At 32.9% G+C, this 18,039-nt stretch overlaps 2 protein-coding genes across 2 annotated transcripts in view; one reads left to right on the top strand and one right to left on the bottom strand.

Moving 5' to 3' along the window:
* Positions 1–2,775: 2,775 nt before the first annotated feature.
* Positions 2,776–5,392, bottom strand: LOC106111051 (peptidyl-prolyl cis-trans isomerase). Its single transcript, XM_013293016.1, has 5 exons — positions 5,044–5,392; positions 4,684–4,869; positions 4,027–4,230; positions 3,348–3,520; positions 2,776–2,932 (listed from the first exon to the last, which is right to left on the bottom strand). Exons 1-5 carry the CDS (start codon positions 5,251–5,253, stop codon positions 2,788–2,790), a joined length of 918 nt encoding a protein of 305 aa, XP_013148470.1. The 5' UTR covers positions 5,254–5,392; the 3' UTR covers positions 2,776–2,787.
* Positions 5,393–11,500: 6,108 nt separating this feature from the next.
* Positions 11,501–18,039, top strand: part of LOC106111008 — a 12,312-nt gene continuing 5,773 nt past the window's right edge. Inside the window, exon 1 of the mRNA XM_013292976.1 lies at positions 11,501–11,609. The gene's annotated coding sequence lies outside the window, so the exon portion shown is untranslated. The remainder of the gene's footprint in view (positions 11,610–18,039) is intronic.

Here is an 18,039-nt window from a genome sequence, read left to right as displayed (position 1 = left end):
GAATATCGCTCTTGGATTTTGACTATCGAAACACAGGCCTACTTATTTTTTTACATTTCCACTGCTGCGACCTCAACTGAAAAAGAAGGAGTTACGCATGGCCTAGTGGAATAAGGATCTATACAACACAGCATATAAAAACAATTTGTGCTAATTAGGAGCTGAGAAGTGATATTTAGTTTATATTTTTATTTCAGCGATTTAATAAGAAAATAACAGCCACTTAAAATGTAATAAAACCTTGAAAGAATATTAAAACGATGAACTACGATACCATTGGTTAGTAGCCCCTTTAGTGCTAATGTGGCGTTTTATTTTAATTTGCTCATTTCAACATAGTTTTGGCTTTCGTCCAAAGCATAACATAGTTGCAAAGTTGCGTACTTAACAACTATATTACTCTTATGGCAACTTAGAAACTTTCTAATAGGCACTTACTTTCAAGTTTTATCTACTTAACATATAACTTATTTAAAAAAAGATATGATTTATGTTAATTAAGTAATCACTTATGTGTATTATATTTTTCAATCCTGTCATTTTGTAATTGTTATTTTACTGTTAATGACTTGTATTACTCATGGGCCTAATAGTAAAGTAATTTAAACTTAAATTAATAAAACCGTTACCAAGTTCCTGGCATTATTGTTAAATCTCTAGCGAGACATAGAGAAACATTGGCAGTAAAAAGTTTCCGAGATACTTTTTTAATCTTATAAAAAAATATTACTGATTTAAAAGTAAGCAGAGATTTTACTATTCCTACAAAAAAAATCATTTTTGATGCTTCATCTCTTGTTTAATCGAAACCCTTTATAATCTACTATCTTTTTTTTGTTCCTTTATCTTTCCAAAGAAAAAGACCTTTTGTCTGCCTCACAGATTCCAACTTCGAACAAAAGAAACAAAATTCATTCTGTTACAATACTCAGGCAGTTGAATGGCATCCTTCATATCTCAGCCAACTTTTCTTACATTACTTTACGACCCGACGTTCCCTTATTCTCTTTAAGATAACGGACCTAAGTTTGAACGAAATACAGTTTACTTAGGATCGCTTGCAAGTTTCAAATGTTTGTATGAACTTTAAATTTTGTTCGGAGCAATTAAAACCTTTTTAAACCTGGCAACATTCCCAAGATCGATTACGTTTAAGTGTGGTTATGAAATGAGGCCTATGTCGAAGGACAACCTGACACGCAACTGATGCTGGAAAATGAAAATGTACATACATAGTTTATTTACTTTTACATTTAACTTTTATATTGTTATGTTGTTATTAAATAGTTAAATTATTAAGGAGTAAAAGGTTAGAGGTATGGGCATGTTATGAGAAGGGATGAATCGCATGTAACAAGACGGACGTTAGTTATGAATGTGGAAGGATATACACCGGTAGAGGTAGACCCGGTGCCTCGATCCTACGGGAGTAGGATAAGACAGTTGAGATGATGATGATGCTGTTATTAAAAAGTTGTAAATACAGTAAAATAGTAAATCGTATCTATGAAATAAGTCAGGAACATGGAATTTGAGAGGTGAACACTTTATCTACAAAGTTTAGATCCTGATTTGGTATATATAACCGGACATATAGTCACCAGTATGTCGTTTATTGTATTATTAAATTTGTTATCACAGCCTGCAACAATGTTCCTTTGGATAAGTTTAAGACTTGCTTTACTCCCCGAGGTTTACTTTTATTGGTCGTTCAGGCTTCAAATAAAACACGAGCGACATCAAACCATGATAAGACCGCACAACTATAAAGATTGATCGGAGCATAAAACTAAAGCCATTTAAGCTGTACCAAGCTCAATATAGTGCAACACCTTTCTAGATCGTACTCTTCTACTCCGACTATTTTATTCTGGCAATACCTTTGAAAAAAGCATAGACATGAAAGGTTCCATTCTATGCATAACAAAGTAATTTTCTTTTGTTTTATTTTAAATTAAGGAATTGTGTCAGAAAATTCAACATGTATGCTTACTATTTATAATACTAGTTTTCGCCCGCGATTCCGTCCGCGTGAAATTAAAAAAAAAACGAAAAGTAAGTAACCTGTATTCCATACTATCCTCTATATCTATGCTAAATTTCATCGAGGTCCGTTCAGTAGTTTAGGCATAGGTTAACTTTCGCATTTTAGATTAGAAGTCGAGGTTCGGATAACTGTATATTTTAAAAACCTTGCCATACTTTTTGTAAAAGAAAACCTATAAATGTGCTACGAAAAATATTCTTTCTACCTATTCACCCTAATAGCACATTAGTCCTATTGTTGCGATTCCCAATGTAAAAGGCAATTTGACGAATGACTCTCCCTTTGTTAGATCATCTTTTGTCGTCTGAGTAAGGGAAGTCGATGAAAGTCAATGACAAATGAAGTTTCAAGTATATACATCCCGATATAATTCCAGAAATATTTTGTATTGACTAGCACTACCGATGGATTTATTCTGATAAACAAATGATACGTAAATGGAATTCCAATTGATTTGACGGAGGAAACCTGCCCTTCCTATGCGTCCCCTCAGTCGATTAGAGGTTGGTAACGCATCTGACATTTCGGTTGTCTATGGTCTATGGAAGTCGGTCGCTGCACTATTTTGGCCAATTAAGATGGCCGTTTGTTTGCAATAGTCTACCAATCGTTAAGGTTCAAAAGCTACCAGATAACAACAAGATTTCACCCTCCTTTATCTTTCGTTAATTCATCATCTCAGTCAGACTTAATAATTCCATTTTCCAAGGATAAGAAATAAAACAAAATAGCATTTAATATCATTGTAATTCTCCACAATTGCTGATAGTGACTTTGGCGGAGACAGAGCCGCTCTTGCTGCCGTACCTCTCCATCTTCTTGAGCACATCCAAGCCCGATATCACATGGCCAAACACCACATGCTTATTGTCCAACCAATCCGTTCTGGAAATATAAAAACATTAATAACAGATAAAAATAGATAAATTCAATATCAAGAATTTGCGCGTAACAGACCTAAATCTATAAAGATTTAAAAAAAATCTAATTTATGACTGCTAATTTATTACTGCTTGCAAATCTTTGGAATATTGATTAATTGTCTATTAAAATTATCTAAACAAATAAAATAAAGACCAAAGATTTATATTTTTAGATTTTTATATGTATAAACTCAAAAACTACTGGGTCAATTTCAGAAATTCTATCAACATTAAAAAGCTATATCTTCATTGAGTAACATTGGCTACATTTTTACTATTTTAATTTCACGAGGACGAACTCGCGAGTAACAACTGGTTATAAGTAATTTAACTTCACGTCATTTTATGCCCTCTATAACAAAGCAATGTATACATACTTGGCAGTACAGAGAAAGAATTGTGATCCGTTAGTATTAGGGCCTGAGTTAGCCATACTCAGTATTCCGGGCCCTGTGTGCTTCAATGTAAAGTTCTCATCTTCAAATTTACGCCCGTATATAGATTTACCTCCAGTTCCATTATTATTTGTGAAGTCACCTCCTTGACACATCTTTGTTTCATTAAGGAAATTTAAATATGAATTATAAAGAGGAAAGATATGCATTTTTTTTATGTTTTGAAATAACTCAAAAACTACTGGGCAGATTTCAAAAATTCTTTCACCATTAACAAGCTATGTTATCTGTAACATAGGCTATGTTTTTTATCATTTTTTAATTTTCACGCAGGCGAAGTCGCAACATACTTAATAATTTAATGATGATTTTACTAACTTAAAGAAAATATTAATATAAAAAACTTGCTGTTAAATTATTCTTTCAAATCAAGAATATTAGCAAAAAAGTTAAAAAGAGATGGATTCAAATTCTTTAAATACTGGAAATTAAACTAATTTACATAAAACTTGTGAATATGAAATCACAGTTTCATAATAAACAATTGATGACTCTAATTGTGTTTGTATCTTAGATACAAATGCACAGAAACATTTTAAAGGGCAAACATTTCTTTCATATTCTACACTTAAATGCCAATTATCTTAATTAAAAAGGATACAAAATCAGGTATGATTCTATGAAAGCTACTCCCTTGGTAGCCAAATCCTTTCTCATGTGTACACAATGCTCTGAAATTCTCCGCAGTTTTTGGTACAATGTCTGCTCGGAGCATCATTATTATTCTACCCAACTCCTGCTTTCCGATGCACACATCAAAGTATACTTGGGGATTACGTTTCTCTGTAGGCTTAGCTGGAACTGACTGAAAGGTATTGTTAAATACTGTAAGTAACATAAAGAGAAAAGATTTAATGTTTTTATGTAATAAGTAAACTCAAAAACTACTGAACTGATGTCAAAAATACTTGTAATGTTACCATTCACATAAGCTATATCTACTAGCTTTTTTAATACTGCCTGTTTAAAGACACAAGCAAACGCTAGTTACAGATAAAACTTATTAAATCTTTTGCTACAAATACAATGTCATGTTATGCTAAAATCAATATGTCAAAACAGCCATAGTCCACACTAATTCGTATTTATAACAAAACATGAATTTAACTTTTTTTTTAATTTGATTCACACTTTTTATGGCGAACATCTCACATTCATTGATATACCAATTTCCAGTGGTTTAGGTACCTATGTTTTTAAGCAAAGCATTGATAGAAACTTTATATTCAGTTATTTATTAAGAAAAAGATATACTAACTTCGGAAACTTCAGTTTTATCCTTAGCAGTGTCCTCTTCTCCTTCCTTGTTGATTGTTAGTGTTTCACCAGCATGCTTCTGCAGCCAGCTGTCCTCTGACCACACTGGCCTGGTGGAACCCTCCTTTATCCTCTGTGGGGCAGCTACATTCACTCTTATTGTTCTACCAAACAACTCGGAATCATTCTGGAAAGTGAAATAGTCAACATTAAATAAAAAAAAAAATTACGTTGAGGTTATTTTATATATTATTTTTTTTTATTATGATGTAACTTTTGGATTAAAGAGTTTTTCTCTCATCTTAGCTCCTAAACACCACAAATAATATAAACTTCATTATGTACTTAAAATATATCATACCATGTTATCAATAGCAGCTGCAGCGTCTTCGGCATTCTCAAATTCAACGAAGGCGAAACCTCGGTGCTTCTCAGTCTCATAATCTAAAGGTATTTGTACATCGACTAAGTCTCCAAAAGGAACGAAAGCGGCATTCAAAACTTTTTCATCCACCTCTTCTGCTAAACCGCCAACATATATTGTTCGCTTAGAACTTGGTTTACTAGACATTTTATGAACTTCACGAAAGCACCAATAAACTATCTTGTACTTATTTTTCAAAACCGCTTAAATTACGTATTTTAACCACACTTTTGAAACTTTATAAAAGCCGTAAACAAAAATATAACCTGAATTTTAATTGGATTGACAGTGACAGTGACATTGATTTTTAAATTGAAGTTGCCATGTTAATTAACGTCACATTTTCGAGTCTGTCTATGGGTATTCCTGAAAAATGTACCAAATAAGACAACATTTTATTTACAGAAGACTTGTTTTGCAGCACCACTTTCTATTATACCATGGCATTTTTAATCATTCATTTAATTTTTCAAAATTACAAATCAATTATCTGTCTGCCTTGTAACAGAGTATAAAATAAATCAAGCTTACTATACCATTAATAAAAAAGCCAAGGTGATCAGTTCCTTAACATAAAAGAGGTGAAACCATTCAACAGGCGATTTGTTCATCAACGAATTCCATAATTAATGTTTTTGTTGTTAAAAAGTGCATAGGAAGCTATCGACGAAGACTATCAATTATTGCCATGTGCAAACCGGCTGCAAAAAGCGTGAATAAACGCAGTTAAAACCGATGCGCTTTTATGTAATTCCAGAATTTCACAATCTCTGCTTAAAATTAGTTTTTGGTCAAATCCTTATAGAAATATTAATAGAACATTTAATTGTTAAAATTTAGAACACAAATGCATGTAACATTCCCCAAGGGGGGAATGCGATGCCAAACTAGTTTTGTATTACCTGCATAAAATTTTATTGCACAACGATGGACGTATAGATCACAAATTATATTATCAATAAGGATGCGATTGTTAGAGTTTAATGCTTATTTGAATACATCAACATGTTAATTGAAATTCAATGATTTATAACGTCATTTTGCATGTCTTTTATTGACATTGATGCAGTTTAGACTTGTACAAGCTGGTTTAATCCCTCTATTTTGCTACAAAACCATCGCCTTCTATACTGTGACTCCAACACTAAATAGGTCGTACAAATAAAACTTCACATTAAAAACCATTTACGAAAATATTTATATCTCTTTAAAACGGATCTCTTGTATTTTCCATTGAAGTAATCAACCAACTGTAATGAAGATTTCCTTTATTAGTTAATTTAATATACCAAGAATCATTCTAATATATAGTTAACGTAATAGCATAATCCCTGACATCATTAGGAAGCGGTATATTCAATGTCGAGGCCTACAGTTATCGATAATCATAATTGTAAAGACGTAAACACTGTCATAGCTGTCTTAGAATGTAACTGTAATCGCGCGAAGATCGCTTATAGCTTTCTTGTAGCTTTGCGTGTACTGCTATCCAATTTGTTAGTAAGTAATAATCTACAATGAACTTCTAAACGACAAAAACAAGATACATTTCTTGTGTTAATAAATTTAAACAGAGAATATATCAATTAATAGAATAATAACTATAGCTTAGTAATTTAAGGTCATTGTAAAGAGATCCTACATTTTTGGCGCGTAAAAAGAACTCTCGACCAGCATAAAATTAAAAAAGCAATGGCAATCCTGTCTAGCAAGATACGTACTTCAAATAGTAATATCATGGAAACGTGGTCCGCCGCACTTTTCTTAGAATTTAATCGAATTAAGTTATCTTAACGTCTACTTAACAGTGAAACAGCTTCGATGAGAGTCTAAGACATCTAATTTTTACTTAATAAAGCCTTCTCGATTATAACCTTAAGAACAACTTGTTTTCTAGTTGTGAGTACTATGTGCTTGAGTATTAGCAATATCCTGGCATATCAATGAGAGATTTAGAAACTTTTTCTCATAGACTCCTGTCAAAATTTTACTTCTCTTGATAAACCTGCAATTTCCCGCTATTGTACTATCGGGGAAACTGGCGATGTATCACCTTAAAAGCTACAATCGTTTGAACATTAAGAAAGCTGGACAAACACTAATACAACGCGATTTATAAATGTATCTGTACGAAAAGGCGATTAGAGATACACGGCTAGTTTATTTTTATTATTATCTCTTCGTTTGCACTCATTGCCATCTGATTAATTATTTGTAGAGACGGAGTTTGTCTCGTTGTAATCAACAAGGCAATTTTTTCTGAAGTGGCACACCGCAGTTTTCCGCGACTGTACATCAACAATATTTGCATGTATGGGTTTCATTCACAGCAATTTGAGAATCGCTGGGCGATATACTAAGGTAAATAATGTGTCTCATATATTTCAGTTGTATCATTTTCCTGTATCAAGACTAGTGGACAGAATCTAAGAATTGTACAAATGATGCAACTACTTCATAGACTATTATTCCTAGTTACCGCTTCTATAAATTTTCCAATGACCCGTCCATACCCTATTAACAGGATGAATTCAGTTTGTCGCGGAAATATAGCCCGTATGTATTTGCAATAAACACTAATGTCGTTAGATTTTTATCTGCAATCAATCGGGAACGAGTTGCCCACAACCTGATTGTAAAGTTACGCATTACAAATCTTGTTATTACTAAAAGTAGTTGACAGGTAGGGAATCAAAGAAGTTGTATTGAGCTGTTTTTAAACCGGATGAATGTTGAAAGCATACTACTTATTCAACATTTTTGGTACTGTTAAGAAGAAAATTTGTACCGCATGAAGAATTGGCGCAACACTAGATTATTGGCATAAACGTCACATCTCTAACTGACAGCTGTCAGTGTCATTAGAAGGATGGATATTCGCGCGCATTTCTGACTATTGACGAGATCTCGAGTGCAGTGTTGAAATTAATATCGCTAGTATCAATTAAATAAATTATTTAAAAGCACATAGAGATAAAAGATCGCTGCTTGTTTTTGAATTACCTATCAACCTTTAAATTAAAATTATACTTTATTCCTTACAAAATACGCTATCTTTGAATATCTATTTGGCTGAGTTTACATCCAACGATATTATTTTCTAATTGCTTTTAATACGACGTTTATCATAGCAACAATATTCAACCACGATATCGTTTCAACTTTAAATTAGAATTAAAAGGCTTACTTTATTACCATAACAGTTTAATAAAATAATGTTTGTCTTTCCCGGAAATAATTACATTGCTTATACATGAATGGGAAACTTCTCTTTTCCCACCGCGGTAAGGTATCGCCATTGTTTATCTTAACATACGAGCAGTTGACCTTTGGCTGACCTCTGACGTTTATGCTAAGGCATATTGGTTGTCTAAGCAATTGATCATTTGCATGAAAAGTTTATTGCTACAGGAAAAGCTTTTGTGAAACAAGAGCTTAAATATCGCTTAAAGAATATTATGTATGCTATATTGATTAACGTATTTGTACAATTTATTTAACTTATGCTGGGTTTCTGAAGTTTGCGTTTATTTTATCATTACCTTTTTATTCTTCAGTGTTGAATAACTTTAGTATCCCTGGAGTAAAACTCTAGTAATGTAATTCGGAAACTCTTATTATGAATTTTTCGAACTATTAGCTCTACCGATCGGTTAAAGGTAGTTCGGAAATCGCCCTTTAGTCGAATATTGGCCTCTAGGTTAAACAAAATGTAAACTTGCCTTCTTGCTTTGCTTACTTTGAATAATCTAATTTTAATTGTTAATTTAGAAGACGGAGAATAATTACTAGATTCTAATATTATTAACATACTTGAAAAGTTCCTAATAAACATATTTTACCAAGACATTTTACCTCTCGGCACAATTATTAGCATATGGTTTATTTAATAGACATATTTTAGAGCAAGTAAGTCGCGTAACTTTAGGCGCATTTTCCGAAGCTATATTAGACATCTTTATGAATCGTAATGCGGAAAACTTTGATCATCGGCACTGAAACTTGTTCATCAAATATTTGAAATAATTATGAAGTTACCAGCTATCACCCGCGACTCTGTCCGCGTGGAAATAAAAGAACAAAAGTGCGTAGCCTATGTGTACTTCCAAATTATTCTTTACGTCTAATGCAACTTTCATCGAGATCTGTTCATCCGCTTAAAGCTAAAAAATCTAACAAACACCTATCCATCCATCTAAACTTTCGCATTTATAATATTAGTAAGATTTGATGCCAGATACAATTGGTAATCTTACTAATATTATAAATGCGAAATTGTGTTAGATTTGTTGTTGCATGTTTGATAGAGTTTCCTTCAAAATTACGGAATAGATCGAGTTTCGAACCCAGGAACCATAACTCAGAAAATGAACACCGTCTGCCGGCTAATGAAAGTTACGTCCGCCATTATAACGGTGGCAGTAAAATTAAATATTGACCTTGATTTAAAACAAGTTTTTGTAGTATTTAACCGTATTTACTATCGATGGTATCGATCGTTCAATCGTAGGATTGGTGGCTCAGGGGTTGACTTGACTTGTAATCTGCAAGACCTGGGTTCGAATCCCGCCATGTTCCAATTTGCTTTTTGAATTTCACATGTACCTGATATTCTCAAGGTTAAGGAAAGCATCGTGATGTAACCTGAACATATCTGCGAATAAATTCAAAGATATGTGTGAAGTCAACCAACGCCGACTGAGGCAGCGTGGTTGTGTGGGCTAACCACCCCTTAACTTAGTGTAGAATCCGAGACCCTCAGTGGGCATGAGCATACCATGGTTTTTAGAGCTAAACCTGACAACCTTAAATGAAAAAACACATCCTTGTTTTCCTCCAACAAACAACACAGACAACTGATTTATAGAAATCAAAGGAAAATTATTGAACGAAACTCAAACCATGCAATTATATCTACTGATATCTTTGTTTTCTAAATAAAGTATTATTGCGATGAAAAGTCTTAAACAATTAACACAAAATACACACATACGTGTGTAAAAAAATGTAAAGTCTCACGACTATGGCCCTAATGTAGTGGTCAGAGGCAAAGAGTTACATCGCCTGAATTGCTAACTAACGTGGCAAGAATAAAGACCTTTGAGACTTTGAGAATTACTTGTTATTTTGTTTTATTTAATGACATTATTCCTATCATATAGGTGTTGAAATTTAATATTGAGAAAAATATATAATTAGTGAAAGTATTACTTCGTGAAAGTTTGATTATTTGTGCGTAAAAAAAAGTTGTTTTTATTGAAATTATAGAATATTTTTTACTTATTAATACATGTGTTAACTGTTATTAATAAAAATAGCAGTATGGGTATCGCCAGGGTGGGAGTGATAACGGAAAAATGTAAAATAGCCCGCCCATAGTATAAACTTTACGAAGTTAGGTCTACAAGGATAGTTCTACCTTATAATCTTACATCTCACAGAAGATTAACTGGATAATTCAACTAGAAGCATCCAGCATTTAAAACTGAGCGAGGACCCAATCCCGTCAGCATTGCATTGCTTATTTCAATTATTTTGTTTTTTTTTCATTATTTTGTATTTTTCTTTTTTATTATTTCAAATTGTATCGTTTTTGATTAATGTTGATAAGGTTTAAATGTAACCTTATTTATTTATACCTTACCTTTGAGTGACAATAGGACGCTACAAAAATTGTAACCATCGTTTCGACTTTGTCCAATTCTACTACTTCTAACAATTTATAATTTAGGCTCACCACAAGCATTACCCAACGTATGGTCATACAAGAACACAAATGACCACATAACTAAGGTGCTATAACAGAATAACCAGTTAAGTGAGATACACGTAGCTTGCTTGTTTTTTTCATATTTGTTGACTTGTCTCTGGACGAAGAGGGTCAATTTTATCTGGATGGTCTACGCCTTGAACACAGGGTCAGTAACATTGTCCAACGTTTTGTCCAACAACAAGACACGTTCTAAGGATGTTTACTCTATGTAAGCGATTAAAATAAACTTAATGAATCATCGTTTAAATATCTTAATTAAAGTTAAAAATATTGAAACTTAAATTATACTAAATTCTAAAAGGAGTAAAATAAGGTAACATCAACTACGATCTTCGTGTTCAATAAAACTAAAGACATTTCAATTTCAAACAAAAACAATTATGCTGTAACTTTACTTAAGTCTGACTTAAATCGGCAACTTCTACCATGACAACACGCTCACCAATCGATAACTTATCATCCTCTACCACATATAGCTTAACTTTTACAATAACATCTCACTCATCAAAAGGAATGCTCGCTGTTTTTATGTTCTGTCCTAAAGTCTTACCATCTGTTGCCGAAGCCAGAGAGCCGTATGGTGCGGGATCTTAGGCTGGCCACTATAAAACGTGTCGGGCGGCTGTTTGGCGTGCAATCGTTGGTTAGTTCGCGCAAGGTCAAGTTCGGACCGAGTCATTGCTCCACTGCATAGCACAGCTCCCGCGCATCTCGACGTTGGATCCTCACGGTAAGTTTTACCATACGTGTCTTCTGTTTGTGACAGATTACGTGATGTTATATCATTTCGTCACATGTGTAAATCCTGAGCTTTTAAATGAAGTTGAAATGAAAATGATGAATTTTTTTCTGAATCCAAAATTCAATTATCAATCTTTTGTTTTATGTAAAATTAATTTTATTAAGGATTCTTTTTAATTGAAAAAAATCTCGTGAAATAACTTTTTTTTCTATAACTGTACATTGGAAGGAGCTTTCCGTTCTTTAATATATCTAAGGGTTGGTTTACCATTATTAATATTGTGTTAAAATTAAATTAAGAAACTGAGTGTAACACATTAATTGAGTGTAGCACATACATAAAAAATCTAAAAGCTTATTTTTCAGTTACTCGTATAATACATTAACATTTGTATCATGTTTCTTACTGATGTATGTGTCTCATAAAATTTTAATAACATAGTTCATTTAATTTAAAATCTTTTGGTATATTTAAGCTATGCTTAGATTTATTTAATACTAGCTTTCGCCCGCGACTCCGTTCGCGTGGAATAAAAAAAACTAAAGTGAGTAGCCTATGTGTTCTTCCAGACTATCGTCTACATCTATGCCAAATTTTATCAAGTCGTTCAGCCGTTTAGATTACAAACTCTAACAAACATCCATCTATCCATCCATCTAAACTTTCGCATTTATAATATTATAAGTATGAAGTATGATTAATCTTTTATTATTTCCAATGTCTTTAGTTAGTTCTTTAACCGATCATATACAGTCAGCTGCATAAATGCATGTTTACAAAACTTACGAACACGTGTAGGCTTTTGGTTTAACAATTACCAATACACGTTGTCAATAACATTTATTTATGGTCGAAAAATACGAATGAACATGCATGCATAGTTTGGAAACTCGATGTGTATGAAAGCTTCGTTAAAGTATACATATTTATGAAGTTGACTGTACCATACTTCTTACAACTTCTTAACTGTAAAGCAACATACAAAAGTATATAATACAACTTACCTTGCAAGAATTTTAATAAATTGTACATGATTTAAGGAGGTTTAAATTAACATTGCTGCGTAAGTTATGAGGTCAGTCAACACTAATTTGGTAAACGTCAGGTTAAATTATGATCAAAAAGGGAGTGATGACTGAGATGACGTATGATAGTTATGTAAGGGACAAAAACCTGTTGCGCTGACCCTACAGGAGTAGGATAAGGAGAATCGAAGAAAAGAAAATCTTTGAGAATAACATCATCCCTGTTATTTAACTGTTAAAAATGTTTATATATATTTGAGTTTTTTAACAAATGTCTATGATTATAAAAAGCTTAACAATAGATAATACAATGGACATTTTTTTTATAATTTTTATTTACAATTCTTCTCCACGGTCACGCGACAAATTGTAGGTGCTTGAAGAAATTCGACTTTATTAAGTCATTTCGACCCATCACGATTTGCGCCAAAATCGTTTTTGTATTCCGCACCAAGAATGAACGGTGATTTTATTTACACAAGCCAATTTTTTATATATTTAACTAACGGAGTCGATTTTACTAAAGTGATTTTTATCAACATTTGTATAGCGTTGACTTGTAATAGATTTTTTACATAAACTATCGATTTTTAAACGTGATGGATGGAGATGATAAGGCAAATTGTCGTCTATGGCGAAGTTTATCTCAAAGAAATTACATTTTGATTACTTCACGGTTACTGTACGGCCAATGGCCACGGGAATTGACTCGCAATTTTCATCGTATGTGGCGCAAAAAGTTGAGAATGACCACACACGTTTCAAGTTGAAGACCATTGAAGCTTATTATTACATGCAATGAAATTATCAATTGAAAAGTAATATTCATCGCTTTATAGTTTTATCAGCTTTCGCCCGCGACTCCGTACGTGTGGAATTAAAAAAATAAAAGTGAGTAGGCTATGTGTTCTTCCAGACTATCCTCTACATATATGCCAAATTTCATCGACATCTGTTCAACAGTTTAGGCTACAAACTCTAACAAACATCCATCCATCTAAACTTTTGCATTTATAATATTAGTATGAAGTAAGTATGATTTTTAAGGTGCTTTTTATGAGTTGGTTTTCATCTATTTCTTTACTTAAAATATTAAATGCAATCGTTTATAGTACGATATATCTATGTTTGTTTAAAGTAATCTTTAAATCTACATTCAAGGTCTATTATTGAGTTATTTCTTTATTATGAACAAATTTTACTTAGATGAAGATAAATTCGCGTGTGTTGCGTAGCAGTAAATATATATTTTTTTCTCTTGAAAACACGAAAGTAACGGTCAATGTACTTAGATGACATTACGATATTCAATTATATTAAAATTATACGAGATAAAGGTAACTAAAATATGATTTTCAGGATAAGTCAGCGAGATTGTCAGACCGTGGAAGGATATTGTTAAACGAAATAGAACCTTATCTTATTATCATAGAGTTAGTAATTCATTAGCTTTATCTGATTTATGTATCGCGTGTTAAAGTCTAATAATCGTTAGTTGTAAGTTCAACGTATTGTGTTACACGGGTTATGTATGGGATATTTACAAGCCGTGACTTAGGTGGAATATATGGCATACGATTTTGAAGGAATAAGTCACAGCTTCAGGGCCAGGAGTAACTAAGAGAACAACGTGTTGATGTTATACGTAAAGATCGAACAAATCCCAATCATCATCATCTTTCTCCTTATCCTACTCCCGTAGGGTCGGCGCAACAAGTTTTTGTCCTCCACATCACTCTAACATACGTCATCTCAGTCACCACTCCCTATTTTATCATGTCACCTTTCACGCAATCCATCCATCTCTTTCTAGGTCTACCTTTACCGCTGTACCTTCCACATTCATAATTAACGTTCTTCTTGTAACATGCGATTCATCCCTCCTCATAACATGTCCATACCATGTTAACCTTTAACTACTTACCTTCTCTACCAATGGGGCTACTCTCGAAATTCCTCTAGTATACTCATTTCGTATCTTATCCAATCTTGTTGTTAAGCTTTTTAAGAGCCACATCGAACAAATTCCATTGTGGCTCTTAAATAGCTGTGGCGAAAGTTGAATTTATCGAAGTTCTATACTTGAAGAATTTATTGAAAAAATTACATTCATTTATTTCTTTAATTAAATAGAGCCACTGGATATTTATAAATCTTGAAATGCTGGACATTAAGGCTACTAAAAATTAAAGAGTTCACTAACCTTTTGACAGCCGTCAAGCGTGAACATTCAGTTATGTACATATTGATGTAATTTATTCAGTAATAGTCAGAGGTTCCGAGATATGAATGAAGTTTGCATAAGACAAACGCAAAACATATATATTAATAATATAACAATGTGGTGGAATTTATTAATGAAACGAACGTAAACAAGAAACTCTATTGAACGCACATTAAACATGACGTTGATTTCACCAATCATGAATTTAAAAAAAAGATAAGGGCTTAATAAAACTAAACCAGTCTCTTTCCTATACATTCAAACCAAATAGGTATTTAATTATTTTTCCAACGGATAAACTTGGATAACAACTCATTGGATACAGATAAAAAATCTCGCAACAAACTGGTCCCAGAGCGGCCGGAAGAGCGAGTCCGCAATTATCATGAGGTTTTTTTAGCTTACGTCTAATTAAACCGATACAAATCCGACCCTGGCTATGTTGTGATGGGTTACCGTTACATTGCGTGGACCATAGACTATGAGAAAATAGATTTAATTGTTTTCTTTCGCCCGCGACTTCGTACTCTTGGAATAAACAAAACACAAGCGAGTAGTCTATGAGTTCTTTCCGACTGCTCTAATCTATGCCATTTATCGAGATCATTCAGTCATTCAGTGTTTAGGCGGCAAAATTTAACAAACATCCATCTAAAGCAGTGATTTCCAAAGTGGTCTATATCGACCCCTAGGGGTCTATGACAAACTACAAAGGGTCTACGTCAGCGAGAAAAAATTTAGAGGTCCATGAAATTGAAATGGTGGTCCACGATAGTGGATCTCAACACATACACTGATTACTATCAGTATACTATGATGTAAGGTACTCCTTACATCATACTATTGACTTACATACGTCATACTATCTTATAATATCAAAACATATACATTATTATGATTAGTTTTAATTTACATTCAATTTTAAATGTATAAATTAACGTGCGTTTTCACTTTAAGTTTTTAACACTAAACTACACTACAGTTAGAAATTTACTGAAAGTCAAAATCAGGTAAGTAGGGGGTCTACCCAATACGGAAAAACATCGCAAGGGGTCTACGACACATAAAAGTTTGGGGTACTCCAATGGATAATAATATTATTAAGATTAGCAGTTCATGTGCATGTACGTGAGAATGGTGAGCCTTCCTATCGAATTATCGACCGTTACATTGTTACACCGTAACTAGTTTTAAAGTGTTGGCCAAACGGATATACCACTAGAATTCAAGTTTTAAGAAAAAAAACGGAACTTTACGTCCTGGCATTGACCGGACATTACCTTTGTCTGGCTGTTTTAACAGAAGTCAAACGAATGCCTGCTTTGTGAAATTCATGTTAAACAGTATACCTGCGACATTATGAAGAGTTAAGTTAAGAAACAAAACAGGCAGTAAAAAATATAATAGAAAAAGCCGCCGGAAAATTTTAATAATCATATCAACAAAGTTATAAATCTAAAGCCAACGGCAGCTAGATCTTTTTTATGTTATTTAAGCTGAAAGTTGTACTTAGCACGTGCTTTAGAAGGGTAAAAACACAGTTATGTTTGTAACCCAAAGAATTTCTGTAAGGCTGTATAACTTTTACCCGGTAAATATATTGAATTGCACTACAATCAAAAGTGTATACGTATGGATGGTTTGTCGCCTAAATGGCTGAACGGATCTCGATAAAATTTGGCATTGATGCATGCATATTTGAATAGAATATAGTCTGGAAGAACACAAGACACACACACATACACATACAAAACAAATTGATGACAAAAAAACTAATTACATTGACCACCTTGTTGATTTGAAGCTAAAAAAAGTTCAACTTGCAAAGCGTTATAGAAAAAGCTCTGCGCATTGCTTATGATGAGTCATAATGGAAAAACTGGAAACTAATAAATTATACAAGTTTGGTACTAAAACTATTTGTCCAAAAAGAAAATAACTACAATGTCTTTATCAGTCAATACATTATTTAACAGTTGCTTGTGTCAAAACCAACCAAATTTAATTAAAAACTTCCTCGAACATCGACATGAGATCGTAAATGAAATAAATGCAATCATTGCTGCAACTTTCAATGGCATCTCGAAGCTTTAAAGTTTAAAAACAAACCGAGCTTAGTAAAGTTCATTACGCAAGTTGTCAGCCGACGCGAGCGCAGCAAGGCCGCGTGCGGGCAATGACCTCAATGCAGCGCCATCTACTGGCAAGAAGCGACCTATTTAGCTTACGAGGAAAACAATGCTATCTCGTGCCTAGAGAAAATATCTTTTTAATAACATATGACAATTTAATGTTAAAATTGCTAGCCCAATTATTTATGCAGGAATTATTAACTTTATTTTACACACATTTTTACAAAAAACTATTTTATGTATAATAACTTATAGAGTGACTATGGACTAATTTATTTACATACTCTATGATAAAGGTCACATATTTATAAGATGTTTTGTTAAGATAATTACATCTATGCTAATATTGTAAAAAGAAAAGATTTGTATTTTGTATGTATTGAAATAACTCAAAAACTACTGGGGCAATTTTAAAAAAAATTTCACATTTAGAAAGGTAATTAATCTGCGAGTAACATACGCTATATTTTTTTAATATATTTTAAGTTCAAGCGGACAAAGATGCGAGCAACAGCTAGTCATTAATATGACAAACAGCTACAAATCGGAATCACGTCTTTTTTTAGTTTTAAAACAATGTATCCAATTTATAAAACTTTAATTGTTTTAAAGTTAACTGTGTAACTTGCTGTGCTTTACATAAGTGATATTCTATGATATATACGTCCATATATTACGTCATTCTAAATTAGGGAGGGGGTTGGTCTGCGGATGACGGTAAATGATAGATAGGAGGGGGGGATGTTTCGAAATTGACGTCATTCTTATTTATTTATTTATAGTTTATTGTTCACGTACAAAAGATTATTTCTAAAAAGAAATTTCGTTTAGCACACCTAGTAAGTGAGACTGCAAATGTGAGAGGTGGCTAAGGCGCGTACAATACTAAAATAACTCATAATAAACATACAAGTCAAATTAATAAAGGTGATTCTATAACCAAGTGTTTTAATCATGTAATACCCTATTTTTTTAAATCTGCAATGTTTTAATTTTGTCAAACTGGTAATGACGTCAATTTTAGGAGAAGGGGGGGG

This window comes from Papilio polytes, unplaced genomic scaffold (assembly GCF_000836215.1).
Source record: "Papilio polytes unplaced genomic scaffold, Ppol_1.0 DF824180.1, whole genome shotgun sequence".
NCBI lineage: Eukaryota > Metazoa > Arthropoda > Insecta > Lepidoptera > Papilionidae > Papilio > Papilio polytes.
This window is presented reverse-complemented; position numbering and strand designations above follow the sequence as displayed.

Excerpts from the sequence above, each read along its gene's own strand:
- LOC106111051 (XM_013293016.1), bottom strand. The coding sequence starts at position 5,253 with ATGTCTAGTAAACCAAGTTCTAAGCGAACAATATATGTTGGCGGTTTA. Across the intron at positions 4,231-4,683 it reads ATAAAACTGAAGTTTCCGAA|TCAGTTCCAGCTAAGCCTAC; the intron begins GTTAGTATATCT and ends AATACCTTTCAG. Across the intron at positions 3,521-4,026 it reads ATAGAATCATACCTGATTTT|ATGTGTCAAGGAGGTGACTT; the intron begins GTATCCTTTTTA and ends AATGAAACAAAG.